This window comes from Brachyistius frenatus, unplaced genomic scaffold (assembly GCF_029030835.1).
Source record: "Brachyistius frenatus isolate BFR_SWC_R1_liver_20210118 unplaced genomic scaffold, ASM2903083v1 Contig_123, whole genome shotgun sequence".
In the NCBI taxonomy this organism is placed as follows: Eukaryota; Metazoa; Chordata; class Actinopteri; family Embiotocidae; genus Brachyistius; species Brachyistius frenatus.
The window spans coordinates 112,606-133,951 of NW_027210722.1; the positions used below are offsets into that span (position 1 = coordinate 112,606).

At 43.4% G+C, this 21,346-nt stretch overlaps 1 protein-coding gene across 2 annotated transcripts in view; it reads right to left on the reverse strand.

Moving 5' to 3' along the window:
• Window positions 1-21,346, reverse strand: part of rptor (regulatory associated protein of MTOR, complex 1) — a 163,326-nt gene that overhangs the window by 58,328 nt on the left and 83,652 nt on the right. For both annotated transcript variants that reach the window (XM_069713877.1, XM_069713876.1), the window contains exons 8-10: window positions 15,976-16,035; window positions 6,923-7,023; window positions 3,880-4,024 (exon numbers count right to left, since the gene is read on the reverse strand). In XM_069713877.1, coding sequence (XP_069569978.1) covers window positions 3,880-4,024; window positions 6,923-7,023; window positions 15,976-16,035 — 306 coding nt within the window. The remainder of the gene's footprint in view (window positions 1-3,879; window positions 4,025-6,922; window positions 7,024-15,975; window positions 16,036-21,346) is intronic.

Sequence of the window (21,346 nt, forward strand, 5' to 3'; positions counted from 1 at the left end):
TAGTTTTCTTAACTTCACGGGCTGAGGTTGGAATCGGAGGAGAAACGCTGCCAACAAATATCCGTCCTCGCTGGTGTTTATGTAACCTAACGGCGTGGAAACAAGCCGACAGAGCAGTGTGATCTGCTGCCGAACTGTTTCAGGATGACGGCGCTCAGTTGGATGAAGCCTGTGAAAACGAATGAGTAACTCATCACCAAAACCTGTGTGTGTGTGTGTGTGTGTGTGTGTGTGTGTGTGTGTGTGTGTGTGTGTGTGTGTGTGTGTGTGTGTGTGTGTGTGTGTGTGTGTGTGTGTGTGTGTGTGTGCGTGTGTGTGTGTTTGAGATAAAGGGATGGCTGACAACAGAGCAGCGGAGGGGACCAGTTGGCGGCTGACTAAGCTCTTTTTTTTTTTCCTCCCGCTGCCTGCAGAGAGTGGTGCAGCGTCGCGCACTCACGAGCCGCGCACACATCGAGCCGACGCACACCCACGCACCCTCCCACACCGAGACGGCCCACGGGGGAGTAATCAGCCTTGGGTTTATCTCGCTCTCCGCTGTTCTGCAACATTTGAATAACAATTGCTGTTTGTGTTCGGGGCAGCGACATCGATCAACGAGCACCCAAATTGCTTAATTCCCCTCCTCCTGCTCCTCCTCCTCCTCCTCCACCTCCACCTCCCCTTCACCTACATCTCCATCTCCATCTCCGCCGATCCAAACTTTTATTTTTCTACTTTCCTTTTATCTCTTCCATCTTTAGCGCCGTCTCCCTTTCGGTGTTTCCCGCACTCTTTAAAGCACCTCTCTCCTGCTTTAATACTGCATGTTGCCGCGGCGAAAACAAAGTGCAACTCCCGATTTCTTGGGCGGTAAACAATGCGACGGAGCCGCGATGTGAAAAAAATAAAATAAAATAAGGCGAGCGAGGACGGAGAGACTGCTGCCTGCTCGCTGGAGGAGTGCGGCGATGTATTTCTTTACAATAAGTGATGCCAGCCTGTTACACAACAAGTCTCTCCTCGAGGCAAAAAGAGAGTGAGAGTTTTTTTTGTGGGTTTTTTTTTTCTTTCCCAGCACAAGCCAGATAATGAGTGGGAGAGATGGAGGGAGGCATTTATAGACGATCAAGAACGAACAATAGATAGTGGGAGAAGTGTTTGTGCAGCTAAAGGGAGATAGATGATGGGATAATGTCTCTTGCACAGCGTGTAAAAAGTCGATGGACAAATGGGAGGCTTGCTCAGAATACACGGAGGACAACATGGTGGGGATTGTCAAAGACTGCGGGAACTTACAGCTTACTGTAAATCTCTCGCTGTGGGAAAAAAAAAAAGAGAGGAAAACTCCTAACCTCTTAGATTTATGGTGTTAAATCATTTTAAAAAAACAACTCTTTTTTTTGGTTGCCCGTCTTTTTCATTTTTTTAAATATTTTAAGCGACTGCTTTTAACCTGAATCTGCCGCGTCTCCTCCGACAAAGTCTTTTATTATCCCCCGAGGAGCAGGTGTGATTTATTTTCTTTTTTTCCGGCTTTCAGTAAAATGTGAGTGGGAGGTTAAAACAACAGCAGCGACTTTGCTGTCTCTACAGGCAGCAAGCTGCCCCGTGTGTCTGTGTGCTCCGACGAACAGGGCCGGGCCAGAGGAGCTTTATTTATCATTATTACAGTGATGATGATGATAAACGTATCGGTTCAGCATTTGGGCCAAAGGTCACCTGCACGTTCCCCTTAGCGGGAGGGCTACGGAGCATCATTGTTGGGGAAGTAAAAATGAGCGATAGTGAGGAGAAACTCCGAAAGATGAAGAGATTGTTGGTTTGTTCGAACTAAAACAGTTTTCTAAAAGCCCCCCTCAAATGTGTTTTATTTACATATTTAAATGAATATAATAAGCGTACAACGACAAGTCGACTTTTGGCTTGAACTAACGACTACTAGTCGGAGAGTTGAGGGCAGCTCGAGGCATTATTGCCAAATTTGGTCGCGTGACTCGTGTGCTTTCGAAGTGTCTCGGCTTTTTAAAAGGTGGACAAACCACACAGCGATATTTGCTGCAAGACACGCGAACGGCCGGACGGGGTCAACATTTTACACAACACAAATATTTGTCACGTTTACTTAAAAGTATGGAAGCCGTGTCCTTCTCAAGATGTAAAGTTGATGAAAAAAATAAATCATAGTTTACAGCTTTAATTTAATTTTTTTTTTAAATTTAGAATACAAAAAAAACAAAAACCTCCTTGAATTTCACTGTGTTTAGTTTTATTGCAAACGGTTAAGAAAAGACGGTGTTGTTTATATTCAGCTTCATGTGCGTCCTTGAGGTCGAGCAAACGTCTTTCCTGCCTCATTAAGGGCATTTAAATGTAAAATGTGATAATTACCGGCATCGCTGAGTATAATTAGAGTATTGTGAAAACTCTGCTGTGTTTGTGTGTCGCGGGAGAGAAAGAGCAACACATGCAGGGACACTGGAAACGCACAACGCATCGCCGAAAATATACTTAGCATGAACGAGAAGCGCGCATATGTTCGAGCGCACAAGCAAATAAAAACACCTACGTGTTTTGGCTCGCACTTCTGCCACGATATTTATTTTGAGAACTTGTCAGAGTATATAAGGAAGTTCTATTTTTAGATATTTACAGTGAACGTGGCTTCATGCATGAATATCTCGACGCCCTCACAGCCCTCAGTTTGGTCCTTGTTTTTCTTGTTAATGAGGATCATTAATGCATGTTGAGTGCATGTATAAAAAGCATAAAAGAAAACCCAGCACAATATTAACGATGTGGACAGAAACAAAGCACACATCTACCCGTTTCTTTTTTTTTTTTAACCATAAGGTTAAAATGAGAGACAGAAAAACGTGTAAAGCAGCAACCTAACGGGGAGGACGGGAACACTGAGATGATGTCTGCAGTAACCAGACTCCAGCTCGAGCTCCGACGGGTGAGCTGACTCCTTGTTAAACCTCAGTGTCTCATTTACTATTTCTAAAGAGTTCGTAGCCTCCGGGGTTTTGAAAAACGAGGCCCGTGCAAAAGTGCCTTAAATCTGCAATACCACCGAGTGCCACTAGAGGTCGGCTCTAAAAAGTCTCCAGCTCCATAGGCTCCCATTCAACTTCTCTCAATAAATTATCAGTTCATAAAATGTCTCCGCGAGTTATTTCGGTGTTGTCAGCTAAAGTCGCTCCTTCTTATTAGTTTTCTGGCGGTCCATCTGAAAATAATCTCGTCATTAATTAGAAAATAAGCTCCAAAAAGCCGTGTTGTAAAGCACTTTTGAGACGGCAAAAGATGAAAAAGATGCGATACAAGTGAAGGCTATTTACTGTTTTAAGTTTTTCAGCACGTTCCCGACAAACTAGCCGGACCTGGTCGGTCCTCAGGTCGTCTGGTTTCATCAGATCCCAGTATCGGTATCTCTAAGCTGCAGCTTCCAAAGGAAACCAATGTCAACCGACGGCGAAGGCAAGTCTGAGTTTTAACTGCAGCGGGCGAAAAGAGGAGCTTCTAGCCGCCGTTAGCGCAGTATTAGCATCAGTAAAGCTAATAACTCAAAACTGAAAGCACCGAGATGAAGCTAAAATCCTTTGAGCTCGGTAAACTCTCCAACAGGGAAACTAAAAACTACTCGAATTATCTCAGCGGGAAAAGACAATTTAACAAACTAAATGGTCACAAAAACACAAAGCGCACGTTTACTGGCTGTTATAAAGATGAGAAAACTGTTCTAGTTCAGTTTTTCTTTAGTACACAAACTCATAACAGCAAAAGCCTTGAGGATGACTCTTCCTCTTGCTTTACTAAACCAAAGACATCTGTGTGCACGTGTGTGTGTGTGTGCGCGCGCGCGTGTGTGTGTGTGTGTGTGCGTGTGCGTCTTACCACATGGCGTGCATGTACGTCGGGGGCAGGCGGGGGCTGCTGACCGGCGTGCAGTTGTACGACCTCATTATCCTCTCCGCTAACAGGAAGTTGCGGAACAAGCTGGCCACCAGCAGGTCCTGACGAAACAACTTCTGGAACAGGTCTGGAGTCAGAGGAAGAGGGTGAGGAAAAGCGATTTAATTCATCAGGTTCGGGGACAGAAGAGGGAATTAAATCGACAAAAAGAAAAATCACGACTGAAAAGCTGCTTTTAATGTGTGATTCATATTGTTTTTACTGTTATCAGCGGATTTTTTTTTATGTAATTGTTGTGTGATTTTAACTCAATGTGTTTTGATCATTTTAACCTGTAAAATGTCTTTGAGTATCTTAAAAAGCGCTATACAAATCAAATGTATTATCACTATTAGATTACAAGTGAGGAAAATGTAGCGCAGAATGAAAAAAAAAAAATCTGTTTCATTAAAGCAAAAAAGGCCACTTTGGAGAAAAAAAAAAATTGACGTAGCAGAGTCTCGAGCAGCGGAGGGTTGTTAATGCGGAGCGCTGCTTCTGACAGAAAAAAAAAAAAAAAAAGACTAATTGAATGATATAATAATAGTTTGCTGGTAAAAGTCACCTGGTAGTCCGTCAGCGCCTGTGAGCATTCAATAAAAACTGCTTCCAAACTGTATTTAGTTGCTTTCTGTGTAAATACATCTGCATCCTGGCGCCGGCCAAATGAGAGTGAATGAAGTCCTTCAACTTTTATAAACCACAGAAACCCGAGGCTGCTCTTCTATTGGTTGTTTCAGATTTTCAGACCCTGCCTCCTTTATTGGCAGCCAATCGGTATCTTTTTTTTTGTTTTTTTTTTTTTTTAATCATCCGCCATTACGTAATCGCACGGTTACTCCTGCTTCTTCGCTATCTGACCGGCAGGCAGAAACCTCAAGCGGCACTGCGGAAAATTCTGTTATTTCTAGAGATGGGACGAGTACTCGGCTGAAACGAGCGTCCGGGTTTTGACGAGTCTCATTCGAGTAACTGTGTCGATGTCCGCGTTGGCGAAGGCTTCTAACAGACACCGGCTGTGTGCACACGTCGGGGCCAGCTACACACAGCCGAAGTCCGGCTGCAGTTTGTCACCCCCCCCGCCCTCACAAAAAAGTTGAATCACCGGCCGCCGCTGGTACAGAGGACAGAGAAATGCAGATTTAAACGATGTGTCGCAGTCACATTTTCATCAGCTCATTAATGCATTCACTAATTCACTTTAATTGGAGCGGGATGATTCAACGCTGATCTCTCGCCTTGTGATTATGAGTCCTGTGTTTGCGTGTCTGGGATGTTTTATGACAGACTGTCTGGGCTGTTTAAATGTTGGGAGTGTGTGTGTGTGTGTGCGTGTGTGTGTGTGTATGTGTGTGTGTGTGTGTGTGATCTGGATTAGGTGTGCGGTGCCTTCATTACAGGGATTCTCTCTGATGTGGGTTGCTTTATTAACATCGCAGCCCTGGTGGTTTAAAAGGCTTTGGCAGCCATCAGCGTTGTCACAATTGCTATTCTAGCTGGGATACAGTTTGTCTCGTGGGAGTCTGTGAGTGTGAGTGTGTGTGTTGTGTGTGTGTGTGTGTGTGTGTGTGTGTGTGTGTGTGTGTGTGTGTGTGTGTGTGTGTGTGTGTGTGTGTGTGTGTGTGTGTGTTGCATACAGGTGGGTGATGACAGAATCTGTGTGGTGATGCATGCAAAACTTTAGTACGTGTCAGAAAAGCGTGTGTGTAGTCGCAGTTGTGTGTTTGTGTGCTACACAATTATGGTTTAAGCGATGTCTCCAATTAACTGAGCGAGACACTCCAAACACAGTTAATCTCAATTTGAGGAGCCGACCTGCACGTACTGCACGTACTGCACTTCTGGCATCTTGCATCAACATCTTCTATGTTTTCAGCCACTTGGAGATGCCCTGAATGTTTTGGTATTGCTGAGGCCTCACTATTGTACAGGTTGTTTTTTTTTTTGTTTTTTTTAATTATTATTATTAGGTGCCCTAATTTAGGCTCCCCGAGAGCTGCAACACACCGCTCGTTTCATTTTTCATCTTTATCCAGACATGTCCAAATAAAAATTTCAGTGGGCCTCGCACGTCTGAGTGAGCTTGTCTTCCCTTCACCTTCATTAAAAAGATCATTTCAGTTTAAAAAGATGAATATAAGATCTTGTTTATATGCTTTCAGTCAGTTTTTTTTTATTTTTTATATCCGTTCTTACAAAAGTAATCCCTCCATCTGGAAACGCTGCATCGTTGCTACAACAGGTCCCGCGGGTGTCCCAAACCGGTGTGTAAATGACTGTTTGCTGGACTCCGTCCACCTTTAGAGTAACTGGCACTTTTCATTTAATAACAGCGGTAAATGCTGTTTACAGTGACAGATGTAGCAGAGAAGGAATATGATGCCATCTCGAGCTCCGAGCTGCCTCTGTTTGAAATGAGAAGCAATTAAAAGAGTCCTTTTGGGCGATAACGGCTCGCAGCTAAAGCTCACACGAACAAACAGCTAACAACGCTCAGGCGCCTCAGAGGGTCGCATCGTTTGCGCACAACAGGAGCAGTCTCTGAACTTATCAGTCCATCCTCGTATTGTTCATGTTCTACTTTTGAGAAGGAGAAAAGGTTTTTAGAAGTGGGACTGACCGAGTTGGGTTGGGGGAGAAATGTGGCGGCGGTTACAGGGTGCATTTTTTTTTTTTTTTTTTTTTTTAGTTTTTACGTTACAGCAGAAAAAACACACTCTTCAATCTGTTTCTTACGCTTAAAAAAAAAAAAAGACAATCCACCACCACAAACCTCTTTATGTACAACGTATGGCTCGTTCACAACGGCGCGAACTTTAAACGCGTGTCGGAAGTTCAGAGCGCGACAGACCTCCTGTGCATAGTTACAGTTGCTAAGGTGGGTACTCGCTGTTCGGGAGAGCGCTTCGCAGACGCACGTGTTCCCCAGTTTCATCGTTTGACTGACGCAAAGAGGTCTGCGTTCTCCGTGCGTGCGGCGCCTCACCTCTGGGCAGCACGTTCCAGGCGATGGTGTCCGTGATGGCGGTGAAGATCCAGTTGAGCTCTCCGAGCGGCGTGCGTCTGTCGTTGAGCCTGCCGGGGATCCTGCAACGACACAGACGACCCGCCGTCAGCGACGCTCACCGCGACTCTACTCGGAGGACAAAGTCAGCAGCTGCTCGGCACGAGCGTCATAATTACAACATTATGAGATATATTATAAAACACAATATTAAAAATCAGGATTGAAAAAAAGAGCAATGCAATTTTTTTTTAGCCTTTCGCCTCAGAAACTGACAACTCACGAAAGCAGAGAGCGCCAAAGAGCTGCAAACTCCACCTCCTTTTTTTTTTTTTTTTTCAGAGGTGGAGATCTGAAGTCGAGCATCACAACCAACAACCAGCCATTTTCCTGTCAACCACCTGTGTGGCATCTCCTCCCCACGCGGCTGATTGAGTCGGCACACTTTGGGTGCACCGACTTTTCAAATACGGCATCCTTTAACTGCTTTATGGAGACTTAAACAAAAACAACAAGAAAATCACCTTTACAACGCCGAGCCATCTCCCTGTTAATGAACACGGTGTAGAAAAAGGTGAATCAGACAGATTACAGTCGATGTGAACAAGTGAGACATTCGCATCTGAGTAAAAGAATTCACTTTAAACTAATGAACAAAATGTCGAGGAAAAGGAAAAATGAGCGAGAAACCGCAGCCAAGACACGACTGTGTTACCTTAAAATCAGGGGAAAGAGAGCACGAGTACTGGCAGGTGTCAGAATATAGGTCAGTGCAACCAGAATTTATTGTTGTTATTACCAACATTATCAATATTAGAATAAACAATGCCAAATATATGTTTGAAATAAATTCACCGTGAAATTTAAATTCTTCGGTCAAAGAATAAATCATTGTTGCATTTTATGTAAAAAAAAAAAGTGTTAATTTAAATCAACAGGTTAACTCGCATGAAATCTGATCTAAAAAAGACAAAAGAAACAAATTTGTTTCGGATGTTAACGTTAACAAAAGTTAAATAGAAACTGCTGTTCACTGTTTCTGCTGTGTCAGCATGTTGGAGCCCAATTAGGCTGCGTTTTTTTGGTTCCCGTGAGACAACAAGATAATTAACTCATCATCAGGAGACAACAATTGTTTAATCCTGAGATAATGAAATAATAAACTCAAACTGAGCTCAAAACAACTGAAACCACCACAGCTGCTTCGAGCTTCTTTCATAATGTACTATTGAATAAAGGTGAATAGATAATCGAGGCTTGGTATGACTTGTTGAATAAAAAAAAGCTGTCATTTAATGTATAACAGATGATTGACAGGTCTTGAAAATGTAACACAAGAATCAGAGTGTGTATAAAAGTGTTCGTAGCTTCCCGGGTTTAAAAAATGAGGCCGATGCAGAAGTGCTTTAAGCTGCAATACCACCGAGTGCCACTGGAGGTTGGCCTCAAAAAGCCCCGGCTCCATTGACTCCCATTCAACTTCTCTCATGAAATACAAAGTCAAGAATTTTTTTCCCGTAGGTTCTTATGGTGACAATCACTAAAGTCTCTTACGAGTTTTCTGGTGGTCTATCTGAAAATAATCCCTCTCTAATTAATTAGAAAATACGCTTCAAAAAGACATGTTTTTGTGGGGCGTGTCTGTTTGATTGACAGGCCTGTGGTGCAGTCAGGTTACAGCTACCGGTGGGCGGGACGTAGTATCGTCGGGTTTACAATCAGATCAAGTCAGAACCACCGTAGTGTTTTGCTGGACGGTGACGTGTTATTTCAAAATATTCAAAAAATATATCTAAAAAAGAATTGAAATACAAAAAATAGAAAAGAAAAAAAACAAACCAGTTAGAACAAAACAGAGATTTCCCTCTGTGGAAAATAAACATTTGTTGTAGTTTAATGCCCAGAAACAACTTTTGAAGTTCATCTTGTCCTGAAGTCCCAACCATTACCATCCTACATTATTGATTAACAAATTAATAATGTAATATACAGTAGAACGTAATAACAAAGATCCATAAGGACTAGAACTTCTGAAAGAAGTAGGAAAAGAGTAGGACACCGCCGTTAAGAGCTCAGAGGACATTTTTCCAGCCCGTTCGGCGGTTCATCCGTCTATCTGTTCATCCGTCTTTTTGCCTCCTCAAATATATGACACTGGATCCTGAGCGAGGATATGAACTGCTGAGTGCGCATCCTTGCTGCTGACTTGCCAAACACCTTTTGGCAAGCCAAACACCTTTTGGCAAGCGCTCAAAGTGCTCAGGAGCTGGCCGAGCTCTTGTAGTTCTACCGCCGGCTTGTACCTGCCAGGAGCTCCCCGGCTGGCATTATCTGTCACTTAGAGGTGGAGAGGGGAGCTGGAGGTCAGGAAGAGTTCACGCACCGTCTTTATAAGCTGTTTGGTAGCGGCTCTGAATAACTTACATGCCAGCTAGACTTAGTGTTTCTAAGTGATAACCACTCAGTAAGTTATTTATTAATTTATAGTGTTATTCAATTCGTTTTTTTTGATTGTTAAACTATATTTATTGTAAGACAAAGACACTCGTGCTCCTGGCTGTGCTACACCGTGCCGACTCGTGATTATAAAACCAGGTCGGACACAAAATGTTTGTGATGACATTGTTGTGAAAAAATGGGAAGAAAACACTTCAGGCAGCTGAATTCCTCCGGTCAGACAAAGCTGCAACCAAACAGTGACGTCACCTGTTGGTTTGTGAACGGCCGTTATGAAGCCTCCAGTTCAGATTTTGTCCGTCACCATCTCGCTAGTTCGGAGAGGTTTGGAGCAGGAAGTGACCATATTTGGACGAGCTGGGGGAGGAGCTAGCGGTGGATGTGACTGATCTGATTGGAAACCGGACGACACTAACGTCCCGCCCACCGATAGCTGTAACCTGACTGCACCACAGGCCTGTCAATCAAACAGACACGCATCCAAAAACAGGTCTTTTTTTTAAGATTGTTTTCTAATTAACGACGGGATTATGTTCAGATGGACCGCCGGAAAACTAACTAACCATTACTTCCGTGGATATTCAGTATCGCAGCAACCAAAAAATGCTGCACCTCTAAAGCGCTCCCTGCTGGGCGTTTTAAGAAGAGCGCCCGGAGTTTTCAGCTGGTCATGAGACACGTCAGTGCCGCTCTGCAGGCCAGCTGCTTTCTGCTGCACAGGACATGGAGCAGGCAATGTCCTTATGACCTCATATAACTGGCTGCAGTGTGACCAACTACGGGGCAAATAGCTTTTCTGTTATTGGTCAAATACTCGTCTCCAGTTTGACACCATTCGAAGGTACTGAAATCATAATTCCAGGTCAAACCTCAGCTGGGTCAAAAAAACAACAACAACACAATATAAGCGACAAGACACTGGATGTGGACAGGGCCAGAGAGGCTTGTATTAGAGGGCAAACTGTTGCTCTTAAGAGTAAAAAGGCGTATCTCCCCTCCACCTCGAGGGCAGCTGCTGACTCAGCATTAAGTCCTTCAGGATCAATAACGCATCTCCTCTGTACTCTGACTGCTGCCGCTACAGCGATGCGAGAGTCTCCCCCCGCCTTTCCCCCTCCACGCGGTGTCTGCCGCCGGGGGGAGGCGGGTCAACGCTACCCTGCGACACTCGAGTCGACCCGGTCGGAGATAAAAAAGATCAACCGCAGCGCGAAGGGGAAACCCTGAGAGAGAGAGAGAGAGAGAGAGAGAGGGAGAGAGGGTGAAAGTGCACACGCGCCGCGCTTCGTGACTCCCTCTTATGTAAAAAGCAGTATTGTGACCGCACCGGGCCAGAATGTGTGTTGGACGCATGTGGGAAGAAGCAGAGACAGAAGGGAGCAACAGATGGAGCCGAGACGAGAGAAAAAATAAAATAAATAAAAATAAAAATCATCGAATTAATACGCAAACGCGACATCGAATGTTTGTGACATTTCAGCGTCCGCGGATTGTTTTTCCACCGCGTGACCTTTTAAAAGGCGACGATACGAGTTAGCCGTTAACTCACGTGTGCAACAGGAGACCGTGGCGGAAAATAATAATAATAATAATAATAATAATTAAAAAAAAAGCTGCTCTGAAGACGGTTCGAGAATCACAACAGCCAGCCGTCCTGCTTCTCGCTCTCTCTGTTGAAGCCTCCAAATAAAAAAAAGTGTGATTTAAGTGATGCTGTTGCTAGGATACAGCTGACGAGTAACTATCATCGCTGTCTGAGTAGCGCTACAGTATAGCTACAAATAACGTATCAGGTCTAACTGTCAGAATTATACTGTAAAGATAAAAAAAAAATATATATATATATTCTGCTGTTCAATCATGGCATGAAAATTAAAAAAAAAAAAAAAACGTGATACAGCAAACAAGATGTTCTCAATGAGCTTTACTGACTATAAAGATGGCTTTTGTGGTCATGGGATTATTATTTTTGTTACGTAACGACGTGTCTCTTCCTCCCTTCGTTGGTGAAGTCTGGATTTGAGGTGCACGTATGTGATTTGGGCTCCCGTCTGATGATATCTGTTGTTATAAGAAGCAAAGATGGCGTCTCTTCTCTTCCACTTTTCTCCTGTTTTTTGTTAATTAGGGAGGGTAAGCCGCTCTCATCCATCACTATAATCAAATGTTCTTTGCTTTTATTCTGACATTGTTGTTTCTACTGTTGTTGTCATATACATTTGGTTTTCATTATTTTTAATGAATACTTTTTCTGTATGTAAACTTGATGTTTTTCTATAATTTTAACGTGATCTAGTTGTAGGCTTCAAGTAAGTCTATTATATTATCTCTCCCTGCACTGTATGTCATTTATTTATCTCTGTAAATTTTGTGCAAAATAAAAAAGAAAGAAGAGAAAGAAAGACTGTGGTTCAGACGGTGGAGCTGGTTTTCCATTAACTTGAAGGTTGCTGGTTCGATAATCGGTTCCTCGCGTCCACATGCCGAATTGTAAAGAGCTTTGAGACCAATAAGTGATATAAATGCGGAACATTGACTTTGTGTTTTATTTATTGGTTTCAGTTTAGGTTACTGAAGTTATTTTCATACAGATTAAACTATTTGTTTGTTGTTTTGTCTTTTGTTCACCCTGAAGTCATTTAAGTTTCTTCTACTTTATTTTTGGGGGAAATATATTTTTAACAAATTTATTAAATATTCTCCTTTTTGTTCCTACGGCAGCTGGGGACCTGCGGGTTATTTTCATGTTGTGTAACTTACATAAGAAAACTCCAGAAGGTGTCTTCATAGTAGTTTGTGGGCCAGAAAACCAAAACAATTAGCTGAAAGAGTCCAAAACGCTGCATAAAGCTGAGAGCAGCTGCAGTGGCGGGTGTTGGTCCTCAATGCGGCAACATTCACACATTATAAACTGTCATTTGAATGCTTGTATGAAGGATTAGAGCAGCTCTAAAAACATTTTCAAAGTTATTGAAGAGTGTGAACTTTTATTCTGAAAGCCGCTGTTTCCGAGTGACTTCCTGTCTGGACAAGGTGTCCTCTGACAGGTGTCTGACTCTGATGCATGACTGTGGTTGAAACGCCGGTGCAGCTCCACACAGCGGAGAGGTGACACGGAAAATCGGTTTATTGCCATTTTTCTTTTATGAGCTCTGAGATGATCCATTATTTAAACTGCAATGGGCATCAGCTGACTCAGCATTTAAACCCCTCGCTGCAACACGCAGGACATGCAACCGACCGAAACAGCAACTCGGCCATCGAGGAGCCAAAAAAAGGTCTCTATCAAACGATGGTGGATTTTTAGTGAAGTAGATTTTACAATTTTAATTTAACATTCATTTATTGCAGGAGTGTCCAACCTTTTTTTTTTTTTTTTCCCTACTTTGACAAAATAAAAGTGTCCGAGAGCTCCTCATGTTCAGTAACATTTATTCACATAGCTGAGCTCTTCCCAAAACAGCTGAATAAGCTTCTTTTATGTGAACAATAATGAACTGATACTCACACCACAACAACCAAAATTCCACAGCATGAGCATGTTTTTTTATGTTTGCCTTTTTTTATGTTTTCAATTGAGGGTATTTTAAAAAAAAAATTTTTTATCTACAATTACACAGATGTTCCCGAAACTACTGGTTTGAAAAGCGTCAAATAAAGGCCTCTAATATAGGATTTAACCAATAAAATCCAGTGTTTCCCTTTGATTGGGACCCTTAAAGAAACACTAAGTCTAAGTCAGAACCGTGTATATGTCTAGACTCTGTGTAAAACTTGAGGGCTTTTAATTTGAAAAGTTGCTGCCTTCAGCTGTAACTTTGATCTCTCATGGGCTAAGAGACAGACAGTTTTATAGCTCCGCCCCCCAACCCCCCCACCCCCAAGCGCTTTTGCAGTCCAGCTGAGGATATTGTAGTTATGTCATTTACATCATTTCTGAGCAGCCGTTTGTTTTCCAGCTAAGTGTGAGAGTCTCTGATGTGTTTGTGTCCTCTGATCTCTGTGTGTCTCACTGTGGGCGGAGCTCCACCTCTGCTGCACTGAGCAGCCACAGGTGGAGGGAGCGAGGGGAAGATTGTCCACTCGTTAATCCATCGCGTTCAAACGTAAAAATAAAATAAATGTATGCACGTGTGGGAAGCACCGCGAGCTACTCAAGAGCCGGATCGAGATCTACAGGTTGGAGACCTCTTGATTTATCGCATTTTTAAAAGTTTAATTTTATTATTGCCACGGTTGTACGTCACGTCCAGCTCTTGTATCTCATGAATTTGATATTTCGTCGCTGTTTTTCAGTTTTCTTTCAAATCTCAAATCAAAGTGGAGCCGGTGTTCTGATAAATAAAAGCTCAGCGTTTAACGTGACGTCTCTTCGTCTCTCCGTCAGCGTACGTCCCTGCATGTCGGAGGCAGACGGGCGGCGGCCCGCGTACGACTGCTTCGCCCCGCGTACGACTGCTTCGCACCGCGTACGACTGCTTCGCCCCGCGTACGACTGCTTCGCGCTGCAGCCTCGAAGTTGTTTTTTTTTTTTTTTTTTTTCTCGGCTCGTCGTGACTGAACATACTGAAAGACCATTACAGGAATCAAAGCTGCGGTGAAGTGGAACTGAACCCGAGAGCTCCTTTAGATGTATATTTGCCTTTCTCAGAAACGACTTTGAATTTCTTTTTTTCTTTTTTTTTTGCCGTGACTCCCAAACTTTTGTTGAACCGTCACATCATGAATGATTCTCTTTCGCCGTTTCACTCGATGCCCCACGGACGAATGTTTCCTCTCCGTCTCTGACGTAAACCGGCCTGACGTTTGCGGACTCTCCTCACAGCATTTGGGTCGCTTTTCCTCTCTGTAGGATTATTCTGGTGAGCAGCGATAGAAGATGAAGAAGACACGAGAAGCTTCAGTGTTGTCAAAACCCCGTTGACGGATGTTGGCGCGGCTGAGAAGGAAGAAAGTCGTCAAAAAAAAAGGGGGGAAAGACAACTGGGAAGGGGGGGGGCTTATTTCTTCAAAGGTGTTCAGCAGCACTCTGGTGGTTTCCCATGATGCCTTGGGAGCCGTGCAGCTCGAGCTGCTGCTGTACAGTACGAGGACATTTCCTGCATCACACTCCTCCAACCAAGAAAGGGGGAGGTGGTGGTGGTGTTTGAGGGAGGAGAAGAAACAGGAGTGAAAAGATCGGAGGAAAACTGCAAGCAAGCAAAAAGATGAACAGCTAAGATGATATGAAAGTGACAAAAAAAAGAACGTGGAGAGGTGATGACACACTAAAATGATAAATAATCTGTTATTCTTGTAGAAACAAGTCAACACTGAACCTGTAAACTCCTCAGAAATGCAGCTGCAGCTCCCAACAATCAGTAGATGCTTCACTTCTTCTACAAGTGAGATATGAGCCAGTGTGAAATCTTATTTATCTAAATATGACCTGCAGCTGATCCAACAGCTGGAAGAAGGACAAACATCAGCAAAACTACGACTAGAAATGGAAAGAAAACAGGAATTATGAACTAAACACTCCAAATGTGAACAAAGATATCGAGAAATCAGATAAAAAAAAAAAAAAAAAAGATTTCCAAAAAAAAAATAATCGGAACATTCGGCTTCATAACGGCCGTTTTTTTTTTTTTTTTTATCCATATCTCCTGTTTCTCTCCGAAACACTTTGGTTGTTTATAGGAGCTAATTCGGCTGTTCCTGAAACACATTTAAGAAGTGATCCTGTCTTTCTTCAGTCCAAAACTCCATCAGCAGACTGTCTGCCACTGACGTGACCAGCTGACTTTGCTACGAGCTGATTGGCTGTTGAGAGAGCCTTAAATATTATTTACTTACGTTATTGCTGTATTAATTTTTTTTTTTAACTCTATTTGAATTCTTTGCATTTCCTATATTTTGAAATGTTCCTTTATTTGTGAAACACTGCATGTGACTTTCTTGAGCACTTTGAGCTGCATTTCTTGTATGAAAGGTGCTCTACAAAAAAAGTATATTATTATCATCATTATTAATAAACTGCCCAGCTGCGACGTGACGAGGGGAGCCGCAGACTGCTGCAAATTTTCCTACGTCTTTAAATCAGATTTTTTTTTTTTTTTAAAATCTTAACTGAGTCTCCTCGACTGTTCAGCCGAGACAGAAAACTCCACTTTTGAGATACTTACCGCTTCAAAAACAACTCTCAACCAACTTACTTTACGACGCCTATAAACTAAGTTAGCTGCTCCCCCTGATGGTTCTATGAAATTACTAAAACTCGGGATATGACATCCGCACGGAGCGCTAATATCAATCTGAGAGCGAGGAGCCTGAGTGCGAGAGACGCTCCGCCGCTCGGCACCCGCAGGTTTATTCAAGAAATGTGAAGCCTTAAATCTGCCAAAATTGCTGCCGAGTGTGGCTGCCAGGGAGGAAACAAAAGGCGGAGAGTGATACCTGCAGGCCGGGGAAACAACAGAGGAGAATAGAGGGGGAGGTGGGGGGCGAGGGGTGGGGGCTGACAGTGAGGAGGAGAAAACAGGATAATGATCTCTCCAGACTGAGCCCTCCCGAGATTCAACGAGAGGAGTGCCACTTACTTCTCAATGAGGTCTAACGTCACCCCTGGCACCAGCTTCGCACTCTTCTGCATACAAAACCTGAAAGAAGAAAAGAAAACAACACAGAAATGTTAAGAAATAATAAAAAAAAATAAATAAATAAAATAAAAAAAAGGTCGGGAGGGGGAGACGAGAGGCGCTGCGATAAAAAACGTTTTGGCCTCCGCGGTGGAAAGTTTACGACCAACGAGAGAGAGAGAGAGAGAGAGAGAGAGAGAGAGAGAGAGAGAGAATCAGCAGATAAAACGCTCACAGATTACAGATTACGGCCGCTCAGCAGCGAGGAGCACTTTCTGCCTGAGTTACAGTCGAAGACGGGCGAGTCGTATTTCTGAAAGCGTCTGTTGACGGGTCATCACGGGCACGGAGGGGAGCAGGTGTGTAGGTTTGTGTGTGTGTGTGTGTGAGACTAAGTGTTTGTCCACATCGTGTCCACAAGTCAGTTTGCTTGTGATGTCACAAATCATGCTCGTAGCGCCGCCCCTTCAAATTCGATTTTTTTTTTTTTCAATGAGACAAAACTTTCTTACTTGCAACTGCTGAACGTGAAAACGAACTTCTAGTTTTGAACTCCGCACCTGTTTTTGTTTTTTTATATTCCGCAGAGTGAAGCTCAAACATTCAGCTGCAGAAAAACACGTTGGTGTCGAGGGCGACTTTAAATGAAGCAGAGCAGCGGAGAACACAGAGCAGAATTTTTATAAGGATCTTTGAATATAAAAACTGGTTGAAAAGTTGGTTTGGTTCATTTATTAGTTATTCTGACACATAAAACACAGAAGTAGTAAAAATAAAAAAAAAAATGGATTTGGCAACTTCCCTGACCCTGAAGCTGCTTGATTTGGCCTCACAGTTACGAGAGTTAGTTTCATGGCCGACGTGTAAGATAACAGGTAACGTATCCAGCAGACGTGGACAGATATCGGTGTTCATTCAGAGTCCAGTGTTTCCTCAAACATCGTCATTCGAAACTGCCGGAAACCTGCATCTACTAAAAGTAGTAAGAACGCTAATGCTGGCACGCTGCCGTTAAAGCTGGCCGTCCAAAAGCTAACAGTTCATTGATTTAATTGCTTTTTTGTTTTGTTTTTTTGTTGCAAAATTTGATCGGATGGAAATCAAAACTACGAGCTCGTTCTTCGACGGCGGTTATCGAGTGCGAGCGGTTCTGTTTTCTTCATCTCATCGTTGCTCGGAAGCCGTTCGCAATTCCAAAATGACAGAAGGTCCCGCGCCGACCGGGAATTGGCACCGAGCGTCTTCCTTTCGCTCCGACCGTGACGGAGGCCACGCTTCAAACTCAAAGGTTCCTGCTGCTGCTGCTGAGTAATGAGATCCCACATGGCAGCGCCGCGACTTACGCCGCTGCGCGTGTCTGACTCATGAAACAATGACGAGGAAGGGACGGGAACCGGTTGTTCTCCGGTCCTAATGATCGGCGGCTCGTCGGCCGGCAGCCTCCGACATCGTCGTTCACCCCCCTACCTTCCTACCTCCCTATACCTCCAACACCCCCCCCAAAAAAATAAAATAAAACACAATCTGACATCACTCTGAATTTCAGGTGAAGGTCGCATCAGGGAGAGTGATTCCACCCAACGCCTGAGCGGGGAGACGCAACACCCCCGAGGCAGGAGAGAGGAGGGACGGGAGAGCAGGAGGTGCAGCAGATCGCGTTGGTATCTGTAGTATTTTTTTTCTATTCAGGCTTTAACATTTTTTTTTAAAAATAAAATGAAGTCATGTTTGTGCTCTAAAATGAACATTTTTTTTTTTTTACATTCTGGGCACGCTGTGTGATCAGAGGAAAGTAATTCTGCACGCAATTATAATCACAGTATGAACTTGGACCCTAAACGGGTTCCTTCTGGTATGTTTCCTCTCTGTAATGCTTGAAAACCACGAACGCAACACGGCACGAGAACATGTTTACATGCTCAGTGAGGGATCGAAAGCACGCTGCTGCAAGACCACGAACAGCCTGAGGTGTCTGGTGCAACCACAGACTGGATATAAAAGAGTTCGCAGCTTCCGGCTCTGAAAAATGAGGCCGATGCAGAAGTGCCCTAAGCCGCAATACCACCGAGTGCCACTAGAGGTCGGCTCCGAAAAGCCTCCACAGGGTGCCATTTAACAACTGGCAAAGATGGCGACGGACAAAATCTGAACTGGAGGCTTCATAACGGCCGTTAACGAACCGACGGGTGACGTCGCTGCTGGTTGCCGCTTTGGGTTCAATGCGTAGAAGTCAACGAATCCTTTCAAAATAAAAGTAAATGCTCGCTTCAAGCGATGAGGTCGGCGGAGGAAGCTTTTATGAAGGCTTTTGTGCATGTCGGCGCTCAATCGGTTCCCCGCACACGTCCAAACTATGACACTGACCAATCGCAGGGTTTTTAATCCATTTAAAAAAAAAAAAAATTTTTATCGTCCACGTCGCTTTAATTCTTGGCGGGTGACATTCGATCTTTGTTTTTACGCTGCCCTCCGGCAACTTCTACACAGCCGGAAAATAACATGTATTATGTTAAGTGTTTCCAGTAAGAGCGGAAAAGGCTCAGACTGTATTCTCCACGCTACATTTACCGCAGGTAGCTTTCACGGAAATGTGACCATCAAAGATCGATTCTTTCAAACGCACTCGTGTCGTCATATTCCTTTAATTTAAATCTTAAAAAAAAAAAATAATAATTGGGGGGGGAGTGGGAGAGCTAATTCATTATTTTCACCGATGTCAGTTTGGCGTGTTGGCACGCTAACACCGGCAAATTTACACAACGTTCAGCGGATGGAAATTGGTTTTGCAACCATTTGGTTGTTAAAAACAGCGACGCTAAAAAAAAAAAAAAAAGGTCAGAGAATTATAACACTTTATCCGAAGGCTGCAACTGAGAATTATTTTTCCTTATTGAATTATCTGCCTTTTTTTTTTTTTTTTAATTACCACTTTTAGGGTTTTCCTATTCAGCCGCCAGGCTAAAAGATTTTAGTATGAAAATCCTTCCTCCCCCCCCCAAAAAAAAATCTCCTAAAATGTGTGGAAGAAGTTCTGTCTTGAGGTAAAAAAAAAAAAAAAAAAAAAAAAATGAAGTGGGATTTGAAAGCAGTACAGAGCTGACAAAAGACCAAAGAGATGGGTCACACACTGAACTTTGGAGATGCGCCAACAGCCGCGGACGGTTAATGAAACTTTCCCGCCGTGAAGAGAACACGAGCAGGTGAGCTGACTAAAGAGCAGAAAATGTGGAGGGCAGCGACGGGGAAGGAAAAATGGAGGCGTTTATCACCAGCGGAGAGCGAGGAGGTCGGAAGTCGATTGAATCAGTCGAGGGCAAGCGTGTGGGTGCTACAGTAAAACTTTGAGGAGGGAAATGAAGTGGATCGTGTGTGAGGAGGAGGAGGAGGAGGAGGAGGAGGAGACGAAGGAGCCAGCTGTCTTCTACCAGCTCATTACTCCTTCAATCAGCCTTCCCGTCCCGAGTCACCGTCTCAGTGAAACATTTTATTGACTGAGAATGTTATGAGATGTTGAATGGGAGTCTATGGAGGCTTTTTGGATCCGACTTCTAGTGGCACTCGGTGGTATTGCGGCTTAAGACACTTCTGCATCGGCCTCATTTTCCAGACCCAGAAGCTAGGAACACTTTTACATGGCGTCTTCTTACAGATTGTTCACTGTGTTTCATGCTATCTACCGAGTTTGATGTGTATTTTAATCAATTTCTGGTTGCAGCAGTAGTTTTATTGTTGTTCCTACCAACTAGTAGTAAGTCACTTATTCTTTCCTGCAGTTTTTTTTTTTTTTTTTTTATACCTACAAATTAAAGAAATTAACCATTATTCAAACCGTCTATCTGCGTTGACGTTATTGTTATATTGCGTATTGTTCATGAATGTAGCTACGTAGCATGCTAGGAAGCTAATGGATTAGTCCAAGCTGCCGTACAGCCCTGCCCGGTCCACTGTTCCTCCAACCAGGACGGAGACATCCGTCGGTGAGCACGACATGACATCTACCGGCTGAATGAATCGGAGACGTTCATGGACTCAAGAGTCTCCGGACTGAGGTACAGTGAAGGACAAAGGTGCAACGTGTTTAAAGGCGGTGAGAACGTGGCACCAAAAAAAAATGAATGCGCCATGAATTCTTGCAGCAAAACAGTCCAATGAAATGTCTTTACTTCAAAATGGCCCGTGATGACTATGTAAGGAACTTTAAAGATCACGAAAACGGCCAAATATTTCCTCGTCGTCACCTAACGGGTGTCCTAAACGGCAGTCCAACTGCTCTCGTTTCAATGCAGCGATTCATTTCGATCATTTATAAGACGGCCGGAGTGATGAAGACGGTCCTACCTGATCGGAACAGAAACATTCTTCATCACCGCTTTCACCTCAAATTAATATCAAAGTGCAGAAAGAAACGGACGTTCCCCCGACCCTCGGCGTCACCGATTTAAAGGGATTATCAACCTTTTAAAATGTCATCATTTTTTTTTTTTTTTATAACACAGAGGTGCTACATAATTAATTTGAACAAGTTTCTTGTGTCAGCGGGCGACTCAAGTGATGATGATGATGATGATGATGATGATGAGAGAGAGAGAGAGAGAGAGGAATCCTGGAGCAGCTCCGGCGGTGAATAATGAAACAGCCGCTGTAATTTTTACTGGAACAGGAGCACATTTTCTGACTCACAGCTTGCAAGCCTGACATTCAAATTAAACTCATTTGGTTGTGTAGTAATCAGCAGATGTCACCGGATGACATTTTTTATGCGTGCAGATTTACTGTGTTCGTCTGGAGAGGGACGCTTTTAACAACAGAATACAGTTCAGCTGGTTTACACTGTGTAAAAAAAAATAAAAAGTGAAAGAAATACTGAGCAGAGATACAAGTGCAGAGGTTGTTTTTGTTCATTTTTTTAAGCATTAAAAGATGATGTGAATCGCATGTTGCAGCACTTTGAGTTGGCTTATGTGTCACTTCATTAGTAACATTAACATTGGGAATCATTAGCCAACATATTTCACTATTTTCTGACCAAAAAGACAATTCATTAATCAAGAAAAAAAGTCAACGGGTTATTCAGCCATGTGAATAATTGTTAGATGTAGCCTTGAATTTTGGTTCTGACGCCTTGAACCTGGGACTTCTGCTGTTCTGCGTTCTTGATCAGGCAGAATGATAAGACAATAACAATGTTATTGCAGATCAATAAGCCGTACTGGCGGCAGCAGTGAACGTGTGAAATCGATTTTTAACTCAGAATATAGTTCAGCGAACAGTGAAGCCTTCAGAAGAAGCTGAGCTGCCGGGTTTTTTTTCTATCAGTATGTATGACGTGGTT